At 26.8% G+C, this 21,116-nt stretch overlaps 2 protein-coding genes across 4 annotated transcripts in view; both read left to right on the top strand.

The window, feature by feature from the left end:
• The window catches only part of LOC114123412 (uridine phosphorylase 2), a 31,755-nt gene extending 21,586 nt beyond the window's left edge, over positions 1–10,169 (top strand). For all 3 annotated transcript variants that reach the window (XM_050199743.1, XM_050199734.1, XM_027986371.2), the window contains 6 exons: positions 1,588–1,714; positions 3,254–3,415; positions 3,603–3,788; positions 3,909–4,047; positions 7,465–7,658; positions 8,498–10,169. In XM_050199743.1, the coding sequence (XP_050055700.1) occupies positions 1,610–1,714; positions 3,254–3,415; positions 3,603–3,788; positions 3,909–4,047; positions 7,465–7,658; positions 8,498–8,680 (969 nt within the window). In that variant the 5' untranslated portion in view covers positions 1,588–1,609 and the 3' untranslated portion in view covers positions 8,681–10,169. The remainder of the gene's footprint in view (positions 1–1,587; positions 1,715–3,253; positions 3,416–3,602; positions 3,789–3,908; positions 4,048–7,464; positions 7,659–8,497) is intronic.
• Positions 10,170–17,061: 6,892 nt separating this feature from the next.
• Positions 17,062–21,102, top strand: LOC114123413 (general transcription factor IIE subunit 1). The gene is made up of 7 exons (XM_027986372.2): positions 17,062–17,235; positions 17,447–17,739; positions 17,814–17,942; positions 18,791–19,008; positions 19,085–19,292; positions 20,256–20,460; positions 20,750–21,102. Exons 2-7 carry the CDS (start codon positions 17,449–17,451, stop codon positions 20,938–20,940), a joined length of 1,242 nt encoding a protein of 413 aa, XP_027842173.1. The 5' UTR covers positions 17,062–17,235; positions 17,447–17,448; the 3' UTR covers positions 20,941–21,102.
• The last annotated feature ends 14 nt before the right edge of the window (positions 21,103–21,116 follow it).

The following is a 21,116-nucleotide window of genomic DNA, read 5'->3' as shown; positions in this document are numbered from 1 at the left end:
ATGTATTTCTACGACTTCAGTAATAATATATGAACGCGTCAATTGTTCTTTTGTCAACACTCACGGGACTCATGGAGCAAATAGTCGCAGTAGTCGTTTAGTAATAGTATTTTTTTAAAACATATATACTTGTATATCTCTATCTATAGTAGGTACACCTACTAAATTTAACAACTATTAAACAGAAAATATGAGCCGATAACCTTGCACGTGATTAATAATAATATAATATAATACAATGCTTTTTTTCTGTACACTGTATGTATGCGTATTATTGTAGTTGTAAATTTGTAATACAATACTTATTTTATCGTTATGATTCGCATGATCAATAAATTCCAGGCAATATTACTGATTTAGTTAGGCATACCTTTATAAATTGACAGAGTAAAATGTGCTCTTGAACTCTTAACTCTGAGCGTTGAGCGTTCTATCTTCTACGTAGTAATAAATGGAAGGTAGGTCGTAGTGTTTTAGATAAAATAATTATATTAATTGACGCACTCGTATTGTATATAATTTGTTTGATCTAAAACCACGTGTCTGTATTAGTATAATAGGTACATAATATTATGAATGGTTGAATAAGTAGAAGTCGCCATGATGGCTGTACGAGGTTTTGCCGTTATCGTTTAATAACGTTTTAAAATAATTTTTGTAGATGCGCTTGATTTTAATCGTCTGTTAATGAAATGTATTTTATCGACGTATTCGTATACACTGAAATTTTTTTTTTATTATTGCGATTAAGTATAAATAAATATATACATGTATATATTATTATATATAATGTATATAGTTTATTATGTGAAATGTTCTTTATTAATAAACGGGCAATATATAGACTATACAGACTACATTGATTTATCAATATAATGAATATCAGAATATTATATTATAGTGATCGAGGTAATAAATTCCCTTTTGACTAGGTGTTAAAATGCACAACAACAGTATATTCTTATACAATACGAGTGAATAGGTGTACATTATAGTATTATTATAAAAGCTTTTATATTATTATACTTATGCATATACATTTATAATATACTCACATTTATTTCGATCGAAGAAAATTGCATTGCTAAAACAAAGTATACGTTTCAGTGAAAGTTGAACTATATCACTTTAATATGATATGGTAATAAACATAATATATAATAATAATGCATAATGGGTATAGTGCGTGCGGTGTGTATATTGCAAAGTTATATACTTAAAATGACTTTCACTTTTTCGAGCATTCTTTTTTATTCCATCAAACCTAAATTAAAATATTATGCGATAATTATTATTATATTACATCAAATTATTTATGTAAATATAATTTAGTATCTTATTGATATTATATCATTATTAAAACAATGTCATTGATGTCCATTATTAAATAATACTATGTATAAATAAATTCAAAATAAGAGGAATATAAAATATGCATAAAATTACAATAACTTAATGAAAAGTAATTACTTTTTATTTTATAAATATATGTAGGTATATTGTACGTATTCAAATATTATTAATGACTAAAATTACTAATAAAAAAATAATAATGTAAAGTTTGTATTGATTTTGTTATTATTACAGGTATGAAGATGTGAGCACTGTTATGGTTCGAAACTCGCATCTTGATCTCATGGATCAAGATATTTTATATCATTTGGCTCTAGGAAGTGGTTCACATGACCTTAGAGCTATGTTCGGTGATGTTAAGGTAGTTATGAATAATTACATTTTTGTTATTTTATTGTGGGTAACTATAAAAATTGAAATCACAATTGAAATATGTATCCATTTAATTTTTATTTAGTGTGTCACTGTGTCCTGTAGGTACAACGTTTAAACTTTAAAGTACATAATTATTCATAGAAAAAAAGGATAAAAAGGGGAAATAGGTAACATTTCCGCGCACACGAAAAACGATTTTGATGGAAAACAGTCAATTTATATTTTAATTTAGGTACCTACCATTAATATGTAATACGGTAGGTTGACGAAAACATTGCATTTATCATAGGTATTATTAATATTGAATGATTATAATTAATTTCCGAGTTAATTCAGACTTATCGTAAAACAGCGTAAATAAGATTTTTGATATAGAAAGGCAATAAGGCAATAGCATAGAATTAATTTAAATGGTTTAAAAATGAAATAAAATAATCAAAACCACATAAAGTACACCAAATAATTTCACTTTCTTACAAAGAAGAATATTCAAGTTGAAAATCTAAGCGTATTTACTGATCTAATAAGTGATGACACGCCAAAAAAATAAAACACACATCATTATAAAATTAATACATTCATTCCTCCGCTCAGAATTTAAAATATAGTACATATTATATAATAATATGGATATGTATACTACACTCACACATACATAATATAGGTACTATGTAGATATCAAGGTAATAAGTTTTTTTTTCTAGTTAAATATGAATATTTTTAGTTAATTGCAATATTGTTTAATTTTTATAGGTTGATTTATTATTAGTAAATTACTATAAACGTTAGTTACTGCAGCTTTAATATTTTACAACAAATACAAGTTATCTTGCTTTCCATCGTCTTCCCTCTTTAACTAGCGTTAAAATTTCCAATATATTAAAAATTATTCCTGATAAAAATTTAATTGAACAAAACCATATGAATTGTCTTTTACATGACTCAATTCCATAAGTCCATGACTTCTGGTGAAATTATATTTTTAATGAAGTCTGTCTAACGGTGAAACTACTGTTTATGAATTATGATGTCAAATAAACAAGCAATGTATAAAATAATTAGATATTTTATTAACATAAGATTGTCACAATTCCTAATCATATGAAAATTATAGCCTCTATAAAATATTAAATATGTAAATAAATTACAGATAATTTGAAAATTAATATTTAGTAATTGTTTTTGTTTTGTTTTCAACAACTGTTGTTGTCGATATTCTTAAATAGTTGATATATTATATTAAATTAAAAATATTTTATGTAACAATTAGTTAATACTTGTAGTAGTAAATAGAAACGAAACATATATTTATATGATAATTATTAATAAGTTAATATGATATAAATTAATGGGTATAAAATAACCGATTATTGCAGATTTTATTTTTACAACATAATATAAATGTAGTATAATCGCAATTACCTTCTAATTAATATTTATTTTTGATACTTGTTGTATTGTACAATTTTGTGATATTTTTGTTTGCGTACATCAATATAAAGAGTTTAAATTATTATTTTTATAGTTTGTGTGTATGGGTGGGACGCCAAAACGCATGGAACAATTCGCTTATAGATTAATGGAAGAAATATCATACAAAATACCTACAGGTACCACGTTGCAAGACATCAGTCGATATTCGTACAGATACTCAATGTACAAAGTAGGCCCCGTTTTGTGTATAAGCGTAAGTACAATATTATTATAATTACAGTGAAAACTATTAATTGTTTTAAATAAAATCGTATCTATTAAAATTTACAATGTGTATAATATTTTCATCTCATTATTATCACGTGCGAAAACCAAACAATTATTTACTTGTTTCGTGCTGTTAAGACACATTGTTCTTTATAAATGGTTTTCCTTTTTAGCACGGAATGGGAATGCCTTCGGTGGGAATTCTTTTACACGAGATCATTAAACTGATGTTCCACGCCAAAGTCGTAGATCCTGTTTTCTTTAGGATAGGTACAAGTGGTGGTATTGGGCTGGAAGGCGGAACCGTGATCATTTCCGACGAGGCTGTTGATGGAACTCTCCAACCATTTTTGGAATTAGTAAGTGTACTACGTCTTGTTTATTTTATATATATAATATTGATTAAATTGTATACCGAGTATTTTCCATACTATCGTCTTACTATTGTAATTATTATTTTGAAAAATATTACTATGTAGCAAATTTTGGGTAAAACTGTGAAAAGGAGTTCAGTCCTTGATAAGAAACTTCAGTGGGAGTTAAAATCGCTAGCAGAACCGGACGACCCGTATCCAACAGTAATCGGCAAGACTGTATGCACCAGTGATTTCTATGAAGGTATAAACTATAAATCATATAAATAAATTATTATCATATATCATACATTACTGCAATTTACTCCGTATGTAAAGGCTTAATAATTCTTATCGCGTAATTCAATTATCTGGTAAGAAATATATTTAGTCCCCAGGAGTCCTTTATCAGTATGAAAAGCTATTGTTTATATTGATAATATCTTCATGACAAATTATATGACCGTACTAAAACTGGTTAAGTATAATAACATTATAAATTATAGCCTTAAAATTATCGAATTAATATAATATGTAACATTTACAAGAATGATATCATATTATAAAAATATATGTTTTTGAAAATTGTCAAAAATGTTCTCTATTCTAATTTGTAAGTTAGTTTTTTCTACAAAACATTTATATATTTTTAGTGTAAAATAATATTGAACAAAACTATTAACCTAAACGGTGTGAAATAGGGGGGAATTGGATTTCTAGTTGCCAGGGATCGAATTTAGAATTGCCATATTTGATTTTACCCATGTATCCGGACAAACATTTTGTGTATATTTTTATGAAAAAAATTTCTCCAGTTCTCCGTGGTCATCCATCTATTTTATCTTTTTTTTTTTTGTAACTGAATACTCTTACTGTTACACATGCACATATATACAATGGTCTGATATCTACGATTCTTTAACTTATGTTTAGGTGTAAACTATAAAGTAAAAACTAAATTAATGTTACAAATCGGGGTGATTAACGACCAAATAGTCTATTAACAAACTGTTAACATATGTTATTTACTATTTAGTAATTATTATTATTGTGTATTGAATTTTATCTTGGGGCTTTTGGCCACACCCTTTATTGGGACACTGGGAGTCACTGGTCAGCGATCTAGGACAAATAATAAATTAACGTCGAAATAATTAACGTCTAATCTCCACGCCGCTTAGACGTGGAGATAAATGGATGTGAAAAAAAGATAAATAAATCAATCAATAAAAACATTTTTAGAAAACAAAAAAAAATGCATATTACTATAATAGCCATATAGATTAGGTAGTATTAAAATATATTAAAAAATAAAAAATATATTAAAAATTAATAATTAAATATTTATTGAATATCTTTTTTTTTTATGTCCAAACGGTTACATCCATTTGTTGTCAATTGACTGGTTTAGGACTTCATGTCAAAATCTGTGTAGTCATGGACAATAGTTTATACTAAAATATGTATTATGACTTCACGATTGTTGATTTTATAATTTTGCATTTTTAATTATTTTACATTTTGAACGGGGCGAATAATGTATTAATTTTAAAATAATGTGTATTTTAGATTATGAGCGGAGCAGTAAATATATTGATTTTCAAATGATCTATGTTTTTTTTTGTTTCTGAAGACACTTTTTATAGTAGGAAAAATTTCAATATCTTTTCTAATAGGAAAATTAATATAGTTGTCAACTTTTTTTGGTGGGGGATGGTGAATTATTAAAAGTAAGAAAAACCTAGAAATATATTATTTGTACACTATATACATACAAAAGTGAATAATAATTATAATAATAAATAATAAATAGTAAATATAAACTATTATAATAATTAAATGTATAATATTTTTATTTCTTTTTTAAATGTTGGTTACTAAAAATTTGGATTTTCTTCGCTTAGAATCGTTTTTTATCGTATGCAACCATTGAGCTCAAATAAAATATATTTGAGTATCTACTCAAAGATGATGCACATTTGGCACTTATAATACTGTAAAACAGAGTAGTAATAACAGTTACCTACTTAAGGGGGGTTTTTTTATACATGCAGTTGTGCTAATGTTATTTTTTTAACACAATAAATTGTAAAATATAAAATAAAATATAATCATTGTTCAAGACTTTATAAATATGAATATATGATGATATAAGTTGTTAAATTGTGTAGTGAATTGGTTGTATAAGTTGGCAAAAAAAATTCTAGGTCGATTTAAAAAACATATGCATTTGTTAAATTGTTAAAAGCAACGAGTTTTAAGTTGAATTGTTTTGAATTATTAAAAATAAGGTTAAGAAGCAATAAGAAGCAAATTAACAATAATGGTTCTGAAATAAATGTTTCTGAAAAAAAAAATGGTTTTCATTTTATGACAAAAATTTCAAAAATATAATTTACAATTTATTTAAGATGTATAATTGTGGTACTTAACTACTGAAGTATAACTATGCCTGTATGCATATTTAAAAATATATAAATATAGTATAATGTAATTGTCTACCTTAACAATAATAACATAATAATTACCATTCACGTATTTATAAGTTTATTTAATTTCACATAATTTAAAAACAACAATGATAAATAAATATTAAACAACATTTTTAAATGTCGATCTATAAATCGAGCATACAATATATACGAGTAGAAATAATGTTAAATTAAGTTATATTATATTTAAACATAAAATAATTCATAAAAAATTACCGCTCCATAAGTTTTATTTCTACCTAAGTAAGCGCGTGTTGATTACAAACTATTTTGAAGTATGGTTGACCGCTGTATGTCAGATAAAAAATAAAAGCAAAACAATTAAATATAAAAAAAAATCCAATATTATTTTTCGTATTGTTGAAATATATTTTTGCTTTAACGATTTTTTTCTTTTTATTTAAATACTTTGTTTGATCACGCATGTGGATATATTGACATTATTGTGGAATGTTTTATTTTTTTTTCTGAATGTTATTCAAATATATTATATTCACTTTTCATATCTCATTGTAGGTACTAGGTAGTTATTACTTAAAAAAATCAAATTAAATGTTTTTCTTATATAAATCTTGTTGTTGAATTAAATTTTTAATCATAAGAAATTCTATATGAATCAGGCTGAACCTTTTACTATCCAAGAAAGTGTATTTCTAATACTAAAAAATCCAAATTATCGTAAAAGAATATACGAAGTACCAAGTACCCTATAATATAGCGCTCTGTCGTAGTATCGTTCCAATAAAAACCTATAATATTAAACAACTATATATTATATATATTTATATACTAAAAAAAAATTATAAATAAATTGAATAATAATTTGATTTTAATATAATCTATAAATATTTATTATTCATTTTTCGTTTAAACATTAAAAATTAAAAATGTAAGTAAAGAATTTCCTTTGTGTTGGTTTTTATTCGATAAAATTGATGAGTTTTTGAACTCTTTAACTTCTCGATAGTCTTATGAAAATTTTAAGAATCGAAATGTTATGAAAACGTTTTAAAATCTTTAGAATATTGCGGTTATTTAATTATAATAGTTTAATTTTTATAATTTTTTGTGCACATAAAATGCAAGAAGTCGTAAAATGTTTTAAAACTGAAATATTGTTATTGTATAATCAATAGGTACGTTTCTCGATAAAAACAATAAGTAGATTAATATTAATTACATTGTCGTAGGTCAAGGACGTATGGACGGAGCATTTTGCGACTTCACAGAAGAAGAAAAAATGGAATATCTAGAGAAATTAAAATTTAACGGTGTGAGGAATATCGAGATGGAATCATTAGCTTTCGCAGCGCTCACGCACCATGCGGGAATTAAAGCAGCCGTGGTTTGTGTCACACTGTTGGATCGACTAAAGGGAGATCAGGTAAAATCTTATTAAAATGTCGGTGATTTTCGATTAAATTATTGATTCTTATAAAATTAAATTTCGAGTACAGGTTTAAAAATGGTTTAACTGTTTTATCATTTCATTTGAAGTATTAAATTATAATGGGATTAGGACATCTAATTAATATTTTTCCAATCATCTATTATTCAATGTATATAATATACGATGTATATATAATATATATTATATAATTATGTATATTATTATATGATATGTTTCATAAATGTATAATGTAAATAATATATATTTATAATTCATCATATTATATCTTACCTATGAAAGTATGAATAAAAACAACTAAGTTTATGAATGTTTTATTGACATAAACATATTTGATGTTTGTAAAAATAAGAGTATTTGAAGATCGAATAGGTAGTTGTTTAATTTAGTTTAATTTTTCATTTTGTGTAGTAGTTTGATAATTGACAAAAATATTTTAGTGATTAATAATATTTATGACCACATTAAAAGTATATGAATACAGATAAACAGATTAGAACGGTTATACACATTAATAGTCATTAAATGAAAGGACTTGCCCTAGTCCTCTAAATTCAAACTTGGTTCACACACATAGGTACATGTGCATTGTGTTACCTTACACTATGCGCCATGTACATTCCCCAAAATCGGGTGATTTTCCTTACCTCCTACATAATCATCACTCTTTTTCAGCCAACAGATATTCATTTGAAAATTCTTTCTTTTCCTTTTAATATTAATTTTTCATCACTGTTGTGCTTATTTTGTATTATCGTATTATCTATAATATATATTGTTGTTACAATTGTCAAATTATGCGCTTATATTTGCAGATCCATTATCCCAAAGAGGTATTGGACGAATGGCAGCAGAGACCCCAGAAATTGGTATGCCGTTACATAAAGAAATACCTTTCAAAACGGGGTTTGATATTGAACAACCATTGTGGATCGGTGAACGTCAAGAGCCCGAGAAGGTTTAAGCTCGTCCAGCAAGAATCCGAAAGTTATGACTAAACCAAACAATTCAATACAATACGCTTCTGGACGTGCGGCTCTACACGATACGCTCCTAAATAATATAATATTATGCTATAACCGTTGACGATAAAATACTATCTATCTATAATATTCACGATAGTATATTATTTATATGATTTACGTGGTTTCGTGTTAAATAACGCTATTTTATTCCAATTATTTCTTCTTTTTAAAGACTTTTTCATACTTAATATTATATTCTATCTTTATATCATACACCTATATATATATATATATATTAAATATACCTAACCTACCATTAAATATTATAAATTCAACAATATATATCCCACTCTTAAAATATTTTTGAATGTTTTGTATATTAACTATGTGTGTATTAACTATTAACTATTAATTATAACTTCTCTGTAATAAAAAACTTAGTGTACTAGCGATATTTTAACTGGTAGTTAACTAAAATACTCACTTATATAAGATTTACATATTATTTCATTAAACCGGGTTTTAGTGATATATTAACCTTACTTGTTAGTTGTTTAATGTTCAAATATATCTATAGTTGATTATAGCCGTACAATTTGTACTTGAATATCACATCTACGAAAAATATCCTATCTTTTCTTAGTAAAAATATTTTACGCGTTTCATTATAAAAATGGTTTTTTTTTAAACAACGTATATTGTTTACAAAGCCTTTGACTACATTATTATTGCTCAAAATTCGTTTGCACGTAATTCCAAACACCAATAAATAGGCAACTAATAATGATACAAATACAAATTACAGTTAACAGCCTATGTTATATAGAAGATTTACACAGTTTAGAATTTTTTTAATTATAAACAATAATATTAATATATTTTAGCAAATTTAGGTATAATAAAAAGTAATGTTAGTATAATAACCAATAGCACTGTTAAATGTACCTAATATTGTTATTCAATGGTAGTTTATAGTTAAATAAATGTTTTTTAATAACCTATTTTACTGACTATAATATCTTATTGGACTTTTTTTCAATTTATATTGTTTAATATTTATTATAATACAAAATGACCTTCTTGTATTAATAAATATTTAGAGGCGATTGTTAATTATTGTATTTTAAAATTTAGTATAGCCTCATGTATAAGATCATGTTAATTATTTTTCCTGTACATTTTATGTAATTACAAAAACCAAGAGAACTGTACATTATATAAAACGCACAGTAAATTTTTGACTCAATGTAAAATTATTTTTAACATAATATAACTATTTATATAAGTGTAACATATTCAACCATATATAATAACTATTATTAGATTGTAATCGTCAATTTTATATGTTATTTAGTTAGAGCATTTATAAATCAACGATTTAGATTAGATTAATTTAATTACTATACCTATATAAAATATATATGTATAAAAGAAAATGTAAATCAACAACCATTACAAATAATAATATCATACCTACTGTATACATTTTAAAATTAAATATATACGAGTTTGATAAAAAAAAGGACATAATTGACACCTTTTTCAAATTTTTCCCTAAAATCCTAGTTTATTGGTATCATCAATCATCAGAAATACTGATGATAACATCGATAACCAATTGTATGTAAATCTTTCATATTTATTAATAATAATTTTTTATGTTAAAAAGCGTTTCTTTAAATTGGTGAGAGGGTGGTGCAACTATTCTTTAAAAGTTCTGTTCAACGATACTAAGCTTAAAAAAACGGCAATACGCCCCAAATTATGTACTAGTGCCGAAACTCGAGAACATCAATCAATAAAAGTCCCCTGAACATGATTTTCATCTTTTTGGGATATTTTTAATTTTATTTAAATCTGTGATTATTTTATTTAAGTCATTCGTATTGATGTGTAGTGTGTATACCCCGGGTGGGTAGGGTTCTTTTATCGAATAAAAAACTCACTAACATTTCAAAAACTTTTAAAAAATATATATTTATTCTCTCTCTACCATCAACAGCCTAGGGTCTGGTTAGTAGCATTTTTCCATTCTTTGCGATTTTCAGCTTTTATTTTTTTTAAATCATAGTATGTTTCACACCCTATATTCTTCACTTCTTAACATCTTATCTTATTATTCTAGTAGTAGCTTAGATCATATGATCTAAAAGTGGGGTCTTACTCTATTATTTTGCTCTTCTATGGATTCCCTCTATTATTCTGATATTGTTATGTCGTACCGTTTATCTAGTTAATTTACCTCTCCTAATCTTCAGATTATTTTTGATTTTTTTAAATTTGATTTTTCATAATTTACGAAAAACTAAACCAAGTTCTTCAAAGTAAATAGGAATTTTTTAAACTTGATGAAGGAGTAAGTTTCCAGATTCAAAATGCCACATATGTGATCTTATATGTTTCTTAATTAATGTACATGCGTAAAAACGTTAAAAATGTCCAATTTATATTTCTTCTTTCATCTTTGGTTCACGACCACTTGTTGTCAGTTTTTTCTAAAAAAACTAGTTTCTCGTATTTTGCACAGTGTAAAATTCATGTAATCATTTCACAAACGCACTATACACGTTAAAAAAAAAACGTCGCAGTACTATATCGTATAGAACAATAACAATATGGAATATCTCAGAATTTAATGTCAAAAAATACAAAATACCGTTTTTTTTTTGTTTGAAAATATCACGTTATGTACAATAGTTGGTGAAGGAGTCATTTTTCAGATTCAAAATTCCGCATAAATGATCTTGACTATTAACATTGTCTGAGGTGTTGTTTACTATTTAGTAGTAAACAACATTTCAGCCAATAGTAATAAATATTGGATTGTTATGTTGGCCACGTCGCACAGCTACGGCTCTCAACAGCGTGCCGCAGTTGGACGTCATCGTGCCGTCGTCTGCCACGAACTTCTCCGCCGGCGTCGCACCGCTGTCGGTCCGACACAAGCAGGTCGGCTAACGCTTCGCCGAGCGAGCCGCCGCCGCCGCGGCCGGTCGCGCATCTCTGCTTGCACTCGCGATTTACGATCGACGATGACAGCCGACCGGTCGGGTCCGACAGCAGATCGTCAGCCGGAGGGCTGGTGATGAACGGTTCTTGGACTCAAGGAAACACAAGTAGCTGTTCGGCTCGTCAGAAGTCAGCTTATCACCACCCAGTAGTGCACGTTGGACAAGTGTCCCGGGTCCTTTATATCTGATACACGGGGCCGGTTATAGGCGTAGGCGACGTAGGCACAATCCTACTACGGCAAAATTTGTATTTATATATAGGCGGCATATAAGAAAAAATAATAAAACAAGAAGAGGCAATTTTGATCTTTGCCTACACATAACAATTTTCTTGCACCGGTCCTGCTGGTACAGCATTCTATTAGGTACTTAGGAAAATTACCAAGAAAGTAAATACAATGTTTTATTTATTTGAAATGCAGAGTTTTGTTGTAATATTTATTTTTTATACTTCAATTTTCACTATTTTGCTATTTATCAATTCAAAATTATACAAATATTGAAGTATATAAATAATACTATCTAAATTAATTATCCTCACGACTGAACAATTTAGACGGCGCGTTATGTTATAACAAATACTATATAAATGATAATACCACAGAAATACAGAATAGTACGTTATACCTATACTTTGAATTTTTTTTATATATTTATAAAGTATTTTTGAAGCATATAACTAATAAACTAAATAAAATAAATACATCTCAATCATAATAATATATTGATTTATAATTATTATAAAAATTCGGTTAGAACTTAGAAGCTATCCCAACAAAATCAAGATCGTTTGAAAAGAGAATATAAATTTAAAAACAGAGACAATCCCTTCTAATATCTATAAGTTATACTAACCATGATATAATTTTCAGTTTAAAAACTGCAGCTAAATTTTTTTTTGAATTATTGCAATCCCAATAGAAAATAGTTCAATAGTACAGATCACATACGCATATGGTTATTTATTTATTTATTTGTATAATTTAAACGGGCGAACCCAGTTACATTTATTATAGACATACGTCTACAATTATATAATATAGTAATAATAATAATAATAATAATAATATTTGTTATCACATGAACACTAATTTTAAAATAATAATAAGACAATTTTACAGATAGTTTCAATTTGGTAAATATACAAGTTTAAGTAATGTATGTGATGAGACACTTATGGTTGAAAATAATTCACTGAAAACAAAAAGGTTAGAATACAGAATAAAGTTGTATAACATTGGAAATCGACTTATAAGAAATAGACATAGATTAAAACATTTATACAGCTAAAATATTATTTAGGTAAGAATTAAAATCCTTTAAGGAGACGCAGGAAAATAGATCAACATTTAAATAATTAACAAGTTGCATTGATCTATTCATAGGAGCATTTAGACCATAATTTGAACGTTGGAGTTGCACATAAAAAGTACTCAATTGCCTAGTTCTACGATTTGGGATATTAAAATTCAATAAAGAAAGTAGTTCAGGACAGTTAATATACCCATTCGTTAATTTAAAAATAAAACATAGATCCAGTCTTTTCCTTCTATTGACAAGGGTTTCTAGTTTTAAATAGGACAATAATGGTTGATACGATGAGTGAGGCACACGTTCGATACATAATCTGAATTGAATGATACGTAGAAAACGGTTTTGAATTGATTCCATGCTTTTTGTAGCACCGATTGATTGTGAGGACCATACTATAGATCCATAATCAAGTAATGATCTAACGAAGGAACAGTAGAGTGACTTTAAAGCTAAAGGATTTACGAAGTCTTTACAGCTACGATTTATGAAACCTAACATTGAAGAGGCTTTATTTTGAATATAAATATAGTGATCATTAAATGAAAGAGATGGGTCAAAATAAATTCCCAAATCCTTGTACAGATAGACTCGATCTAATTTAATGTTGTTTATATAATAATTATATAAAGTAGGTGTACGGTTTTTAGAGAAGGTAATAATTTTACATTTGTTAATGTTGAGGGATAAATTATTTTGAGTACACCAGGTGCTAAGACGATTTAAGTCATCCTGTAGCAACAAATTATCTGCTGGTGATGTAATTATACGGTAAATTTTCATATCATCTGCATATAGTAACGTATTAGAGTTTAAAAATTTGATGTCATTGATAAATAAATTAAATAGAAGTGGAGCTAAATGTGATCCCTGAGGAACACCAGTGTTAATTTTAAATAATGAAGAATTAAAACTCGTGCATTTTACATATTGCTGCCTTCCAGTTATGAATGAAACTAACCAAGAGTGGAAAGGATTACGTATACCTAGATTAAATAACTTTGTGCTTAGAGCACAATGATCTACTTTATCAAACGCCTTGGAGAAATCAGTATAAATAACGTCGACTTGGAGTCCAGTTCTGAAAGCTTGTAGGATGTAATTTTGGAGTACTAGTAAGTTCGTGGTTGTTGATTTACCAGGCATGAAGCCATGTTGAACATCAGAAATAATATTTTTAAATAACGGGAAAATTTTTTTGTGTACAATACTTTCAAATAATTTAGGAATAATCGAAATTATAGAAATTGGGCGATAATTAGTGACCAAAGTAATGTCTCCCCCTTTCGGAATCGGTTTAATATAAGAAATTTTCCATTTATCCGGAAAAACACCAGAATTAAGTGACATATTAAATAAGTATAATAAAGGGATAGACAGAACACATTTACAGTTTGTAAAGAAAGCGTACGGAATATTATCAGGACCAGGACAAGTAGTGGATTTTAAGGTGCTTAACTCATCATAAATATCGCTTAAAGTAATGACGCAGGTGTTCAAATCGACTTTCATCGATTTAATATCATCGGGTGGTTTTTGCATAAAATTTAATTGTTTGTAAATAGTAGAATAATAATTGGCAAAACTTTCCGCGATCTTGTCACCACCAGTAACAGTTTGATTATTATATGAGATAACAGATGGAATATTAGAATTTGAACGTTTGCTATTAATATAATTCCAGAACCTTTTAGGATTAGAGGCTATTGAACTTTGAGTTCTCTGTATAAAATTACCATAATCGGTCTTATTAACAAATTTACATTGAGCACGTAGATTAGAGAATATATTATAATTTACATTAGTTGGAGTTTGTTTATATATTTTATGGGCAACTTTTTTTGAGAATATTAACTGTTTTAGAGTTTTGGAAAACCATAAAGGATACTTTGAGGAGAACATACGTTTTTTTTGACAGTGTATATCAATTATATCGTGTAACTTAGAGTAGAATATATCAAGTGCTTCATTAATATGTAAATCTTTAAATGTGCAACTCCAATCAGTTGAGGCCATACAAGACCTAATGGCATTATAATCACAACTAATAAAATCATGAACAATTTCATTATAATATAAATTTTCTTTTGTGGATGAAAGTGGAAGTGTAATTTTTAATGCAGGATGAAATTTATAGTCTAGAGGGACAAGAGGAGAAGCTTCAGAGGAAACATTAACATTGACAATATTTGAGAAAACTAGATCTAGTAATGATCCAGAAGAATTATGTATTAAATTATTTTGCATTAAATTAACATAAGATAAGGCAGATATAATGTTTGTTTCATACAAATTATTATTTGACAATCTAGGAATAATTTTACGGTTATTAGAGACCCAATTAACATTAGTTAAATTGTAATCGCCTAACACCAAAAATTTATCATTATAATATTTACTCATAAGATTATCGATTACATTAACATGGCTATTATATAAATTTAAATCAGAGCGCGGCGGGAAGTACACGGATCCGACAATTAGGGAAATGTGATTTAAATGTATTTTTACAAATAGCTGCTCGACCAAATCGTGTTGTATAATTAAGCGATAACATGGATATTGGACTTTGATTGCAATTAAGACGCCTCCTCCTCGAATGTCAGGACCATGAATTTCGTACCGATCACATCGGAAAACGGTGTAATGAGGACAAAGTCCAAGTTCAGAGTCATTAACAGAACGAGATAACCAGGTTTCAGTTAATATAATTAAATCATAATTAAGAAGTGCTAGGTTACGTATAAATACGTCTAATTTGGTATTTAGACCGCGGACATTTTGATAATATACAGATAGATTTTTTGAGGTAGTTGATGTTATAAGTTTTTTGAGATAGTAGGTACATTGTTGATGTATCTAATAAATAAATTATCTTCACCGGAATCACTACGTTGCTTAAGTTGAGATATAATTTTAGTAAAATATTGCCGTTGCTGTGTTGTCCGATCAGATGCAATGCGAATATTCTTGAAGTTAGCAGTACTAAGTAATTTACGTTTTACTTTTAAGACTTCAAAAACATCGGATGAATTAGGTAAAGTAGTAAGCAGAGGACGAGGTTTATTTGATTGTTTGCCCAAGCGACGGACAGATACAGGATTAATTTGTAAATCAATGCTTTTGAGTATTTCATCAACAGTAAGAGTGTCAGTTAACTGATCAGGTAAAGAATTAAATTCTTGTATATTAAAAAATATAATATTACGTGCTCGAGATTGACGGTCCATAAGTTCAGAGTAAACTGATTCAACATTAGTTCCAGGAGAAGCCGCAGTTTCTAAAATTGTTATTTTGCCTTCGATCTGCTCAATTTTAGCTTTCAAGGTTTTATTTTCAGAAATAACTTCAGCTAGTTGATTCGATAGGGTATCTAATTTCGACTCAATAATAACGTACTTTTTTTCCTGGGTTTTGTTAGATTCCCGGCATGAATTGATAGATGCAATGATTTTGTTTTGAGTGGATTTAAGTTCATTTACCGTATCCAAAATTTGTTTGAGAGTCTCACTGGTATCAAGCGTTTCATTGGTTGAAGTGGGCATTGTGCAAAGATAATTAAATGTTAAAATAACAAAAATACTTAAACCGTAAATGTTAAATAAGTTAAGACTAAAATAAATTGTGATAACAAGATTAATTAAATCGTTAATTGAAAAGATAAAGTTCAGCGAGAACCGCACGGTACGACGTCTGAATAACGACTTTATATGAACCATTTTAAAATTACAGTTATGTGAAATCGACATTGAACTTCAAAATACTAAAATAAATGCTACTTGGGATGGGTGTTTTAAAATATAACGATTCAGCGAAATTAATTAAACCTTATGTTTTATAATTTGTGAGTATGGGCGTTTGGCGACTTTGGTAATTAGTAAATAATGATAAGTAATTTGAGTATAATATATTGTGTAGAATATGGATACTCGATACTCTAAAAATAATTGTTTGTTATTTTGGAATAGTCTCAATATTTAAATCAATTTTTAAATTTAATTATTCAATGTGTGGCCATACTGCGGTATAGTCAACATCTTATCAATTACTGCTTACTATCAACAATATTCTATTTATCAACAAACTTAATTTTCAAAATACATAAACTGTTTTCTGTATTTCGTTTCCTTGTTTTAATGTTTTATTATGATTTTAAAACACCATTAAAAAGACTCGGAAATGAAGAAACTACTTAAATTAAATTACATTTTATTATTTGATATTTTAATATAATTTTATTTTATTAAGTTCAACCAACATCTAACAGTAAGCTACCTACTCAAATACAATCACATTTTGTTAATTTTATGATTTATATAAAACAACTGAATAAGAGTTATACAATGAGAATATTTGATTTGCTTTTCTTCTTTAATTAATCCTAATTCAAATTAATATTTTTTTTTGTTAAAACATTAGTAATAATGTAAAATAAAGTTATCTAATTCATAAAATAAATACCTATTATTTGTTTTAGAAATGTCTACTGGAGAAGTTGTAATGGAAGTGCCAACAAGCTTAAAACGTCTTGCACGATTAGTTGTAAGAGGTTTTTACACCATAGAAGATGCACTTATAATTGACATACTGGTTAGGAATCCTTGTATGAAAGAGGATGACATGTGTGAATTATTAAAATTTGAAAGAAAAATGCTTAGACAACGTATATCTATACTGAGAAGTGAAAAATTTTTACAAACTAGATTGAGAATGGAAACTGGTGCTGATAGTAAGGCACAGAAAGTCAACTATTATTTTATAAATTACAAGGTAGGTAATGGATTATTAGAATTTAATAGTTTTAAATATTATGCTAATGTTTTAAAAAATATATACATTTTTAGTCTTTTGTGAACATGGTTAAGTATAAACTTGATTGTATGCGAAAGAAAATGGAGACACAAGAACGTAATGCAACAAGTCGAGCCAGTTTTAAATGTGTACAGTGTTTTAAAACATTTACCGATTTAGAAGTAAGTATGCATAACAATTTTCTTAAAATCAATTATTAATAATAAATAAATAAATTAATTATAATTTAGTATGATAACAATTAACTATTTACTCTTATGAATAGTAATACGTAAAATGTATTTTATGATTTTAAATATCATTAAATATTTGGATTACTTTAAAAATATAAAAATAATTAAATTTCAGTTTCTACTTGAGTACCTATATTGTTGTTATGTAATATTAAAATTAAAATAGATACTGTATTGATTAAATAATTTAATTTAATTAATTCTGGAGCTAAGTATTAGTAAATATAATGGTGATGTGTTATATTTATTAGGATGACTATTGGAAGGTGTAAGCATTTGTCTGCCAACAAGAACTTATTATTTTGAGTTTGTAAAGTATGATAATTGAATTGATAATTCATAAATATTTGTTTGATTTTAATTTTTTAATATTAACCTTGGTATAGATTATAGCGATATGTCGATATTAAATTTCATTGAAAAAAAAAATGTTAATGTTTACATAGTATTATTATTTATTCTAAACTAAAACATCAATTTGCTTAAAAAGTGTCACTCCGAGTATACTAATTTTACCTTGTTTATTTTTTATAAATTTAGGTTATGTATGCATTTTTAATAAATGTTTAAAAAAAAATAAATTCTTATTAATTATTCAATGATATATTTCTGGTATTGTACTTGGTATGCTTCGTAGTATTAATGTGAAAAATTTTGTATAATATTATAAGTGATAGAGGTTAGGTTAGTATTATGTCAAATACATTTTGTATGTAGGTACATTTATGTTGATTTGGGGAGTGTGTTAAACAAATACTCAAACATTTAATTTTTAGGCTGATATGTTGTTTGATTTTCAAACCAACGAATTCCATTGTACTTTTTGTGGGGAGTTGGTTGAAGAAGATACTTCAGTTCTACCACAACAAGATTCTCGTGTAATGTTAGCTAACTTCAATGAAGTTGTAGAACCTTTTTATTCGATACTCCGTGAATTAGATGGTATCCGCCTTGCACCAGAACTTCTCGAACCTGAACCTACCCGTATTTTAGGGTACTGTTATACACTTAATTAGGATACTTAATATTAAAAATAACTATTAATATTATACATTATTTTGTTATGTTAGACTGGAATCAGCAACATCACAGTCTTCTGGCAGTAAACAAACTAATGGTATGGAACGATGGGGACCTGATAAAATGCGAAATATGGATTCGAATAATTCTAAAATGGAAGTTACTATTGGAGAAGACCTTCAAGATAATCGCCCAGTTATTAAAGAACGGCCTATATGGTTAACAGAAAGTACTGTTGTAGAAAATACTTCTACTCGGGTAAGAAATAGTTTTTCATACTTAATATTATTAAAATTAATTAACAACATAATACATAATATTTTTTAAGAAGCAAATTTATTTATTGTATTTCAAATTTTAGTGTGTTAAACATAGCAATTTACACATTTTTTTTCATATGATATAATGGTTTAAAATAATTAGACTGTGCTATTTAATAAAAATTATTTCTGTTAAAGATTTATTATATTATACTTCATACTTTAAAGTAATTAAATAATTTTTTTATGGAATGTATGTTAGATTTATTTAAGGTTAGTTTTATCATACTTATCTGGGTTTTAAATTGTTTATTATTTGCAACAATATCAATCATCCTCAAGTTATTATACCATACTAATAATCAACTACATCACTGCAAAGTAAATTGATAGGTTAATCAAAGACTCCTTGCATTTATATAGAAATAAGGCTATTTTTTTAATTACATTTTTAGAATATATATTGTGTGTTAAAGTTTTACCTCAATAAAGCCCTCAGTCTTTTTTAAAATGTAACTAATTAATTTTATTTTATTTCATATAAATCTAATAAACATAATTAATGTTTATTGTAAAAAAATATTTACAAATTGTACAAATTCTAAATTAAGAAATATAGAAATCATACAATTGTGCCATTTTTTGTTACTGGCCAATAATAATTCCTAGATATTAATGTTTTAAGTTTATTTTTATTATGTCATGTAAATATTTGTTGTTTAAGTATTTTATTTTTATATTTTTAATTAAGAATTATAAAAGTTGAGTTCATTTGTCTTTACATGTCATACAAATTGGTAAATGTTATAGATTTATTTGCTTAATTATAGTAGTATATAGCAGTATATTATTCTTAAATTGTGAGTCAATAACTATAGGTTTTATCATTCTTATATTATGAATATTGACTTTTGTATTTTGATGTATAAATATATTAATTTGTGTTCAAATATTTTTGAAGGATTCAATTGAAATGGACACTAAAGATCAAACTGAAGGAGCTCCAATAGAATTCACTCCTGATGTAGATATAATGACTGTCTTACTGCAACACGAAAAACGTGCTGATCAAACTGATGGGCCTGGTAAGAAAAGTGGTCAGGACGTGGATTCAAGTGATGAAGATTTTTCAAAAACCATAAAGAATGAACCATCTATTGGTTCAGGTAATTAATTTTTATTAATTTTTTAATGAAGTTAAATATTCTAATTAGGAATTATGAAAAATATGTATAAAGAACATAAACAAACATTATATTGTATTAATTCAATTTTTCAAAAGATATTTCTGTAATTCTGAAAAAAACTAAAGCTAAAAATAAAAAAAGTCCATTGTTTTTTCGATAAGCATATTCATTAAAAATCAATTTAATACTAGTGTTAAAATTTTTATTAAGAACGTTTAAGTTGTTAAAATTTTAATTTTAATTTTCAATTTATAAATAACTGTTTTAGGGGTTGAAGAGCTAACATCAGAAGAAGAAGAAGAAGATGATGAAGACGTACCTTTGGTCAGTGTGGCTGGGCGTCGTGTACCAATAACAGAAGTAGTAAACATGACTGATGCCATTAGTCAAATGACTCCATCAGAAAAAGAACATTACATACAAGTTTATCAAGACTATTTTTCTGCATTGGGCGATTAAATGTTCTATAATGACAACTAGGTTGTGATCTTAAAATATATTGTAATAATAATGATTCAATATAAATGTATATTTTGTTGTAATTTTAATTGAATCCATGTATGTGGAGTATAGGAAATATTAATCAATTTATTGATTGGATTATATTATATTTTTAAATTATAGTGTTTTATTTA

Source organism: Aphis gossypii, chromosome 1 (assembly GCF_020184175.1).
Source record: "Aphis gossypii isolate Hap1 chromosome 1, ASM2018417v2, whole genome shotgun sequence".
Classification (NCBI taxonomy): domain Eukaryota; kingdom Metazoa; phylum Arthropoda; class Insecta; order Hemiptera; family Aphididae; genus Aphis; species Aphis gossypii.
This window is presented reverse-complemented; position numbering and strand designations above follow the sequence as displayed.

Coding starts and splice junctions, on each gene's coding strand:
- LOC114123413 (XM_027986372.2), top strand. CDS start 17,449: ATGTCTACTGGAGAAGTTGTAATGGAAGTGCCAACAAGCTTAAAACGT. Junction 17,943..18,790: donor AAACATTTACCGATTTAGAA/GTAAGTATGCAT, acceptor TTTAATTTTTAG/GCTGATATGTTGTTTGATTT. Junction 19,009..19,084: donor GAACCTACCCGTATTTTAGG/GTACTGTTATAC, acceptor TTGTTATGTTAG/ACTGGAATCAGCAACATCAC.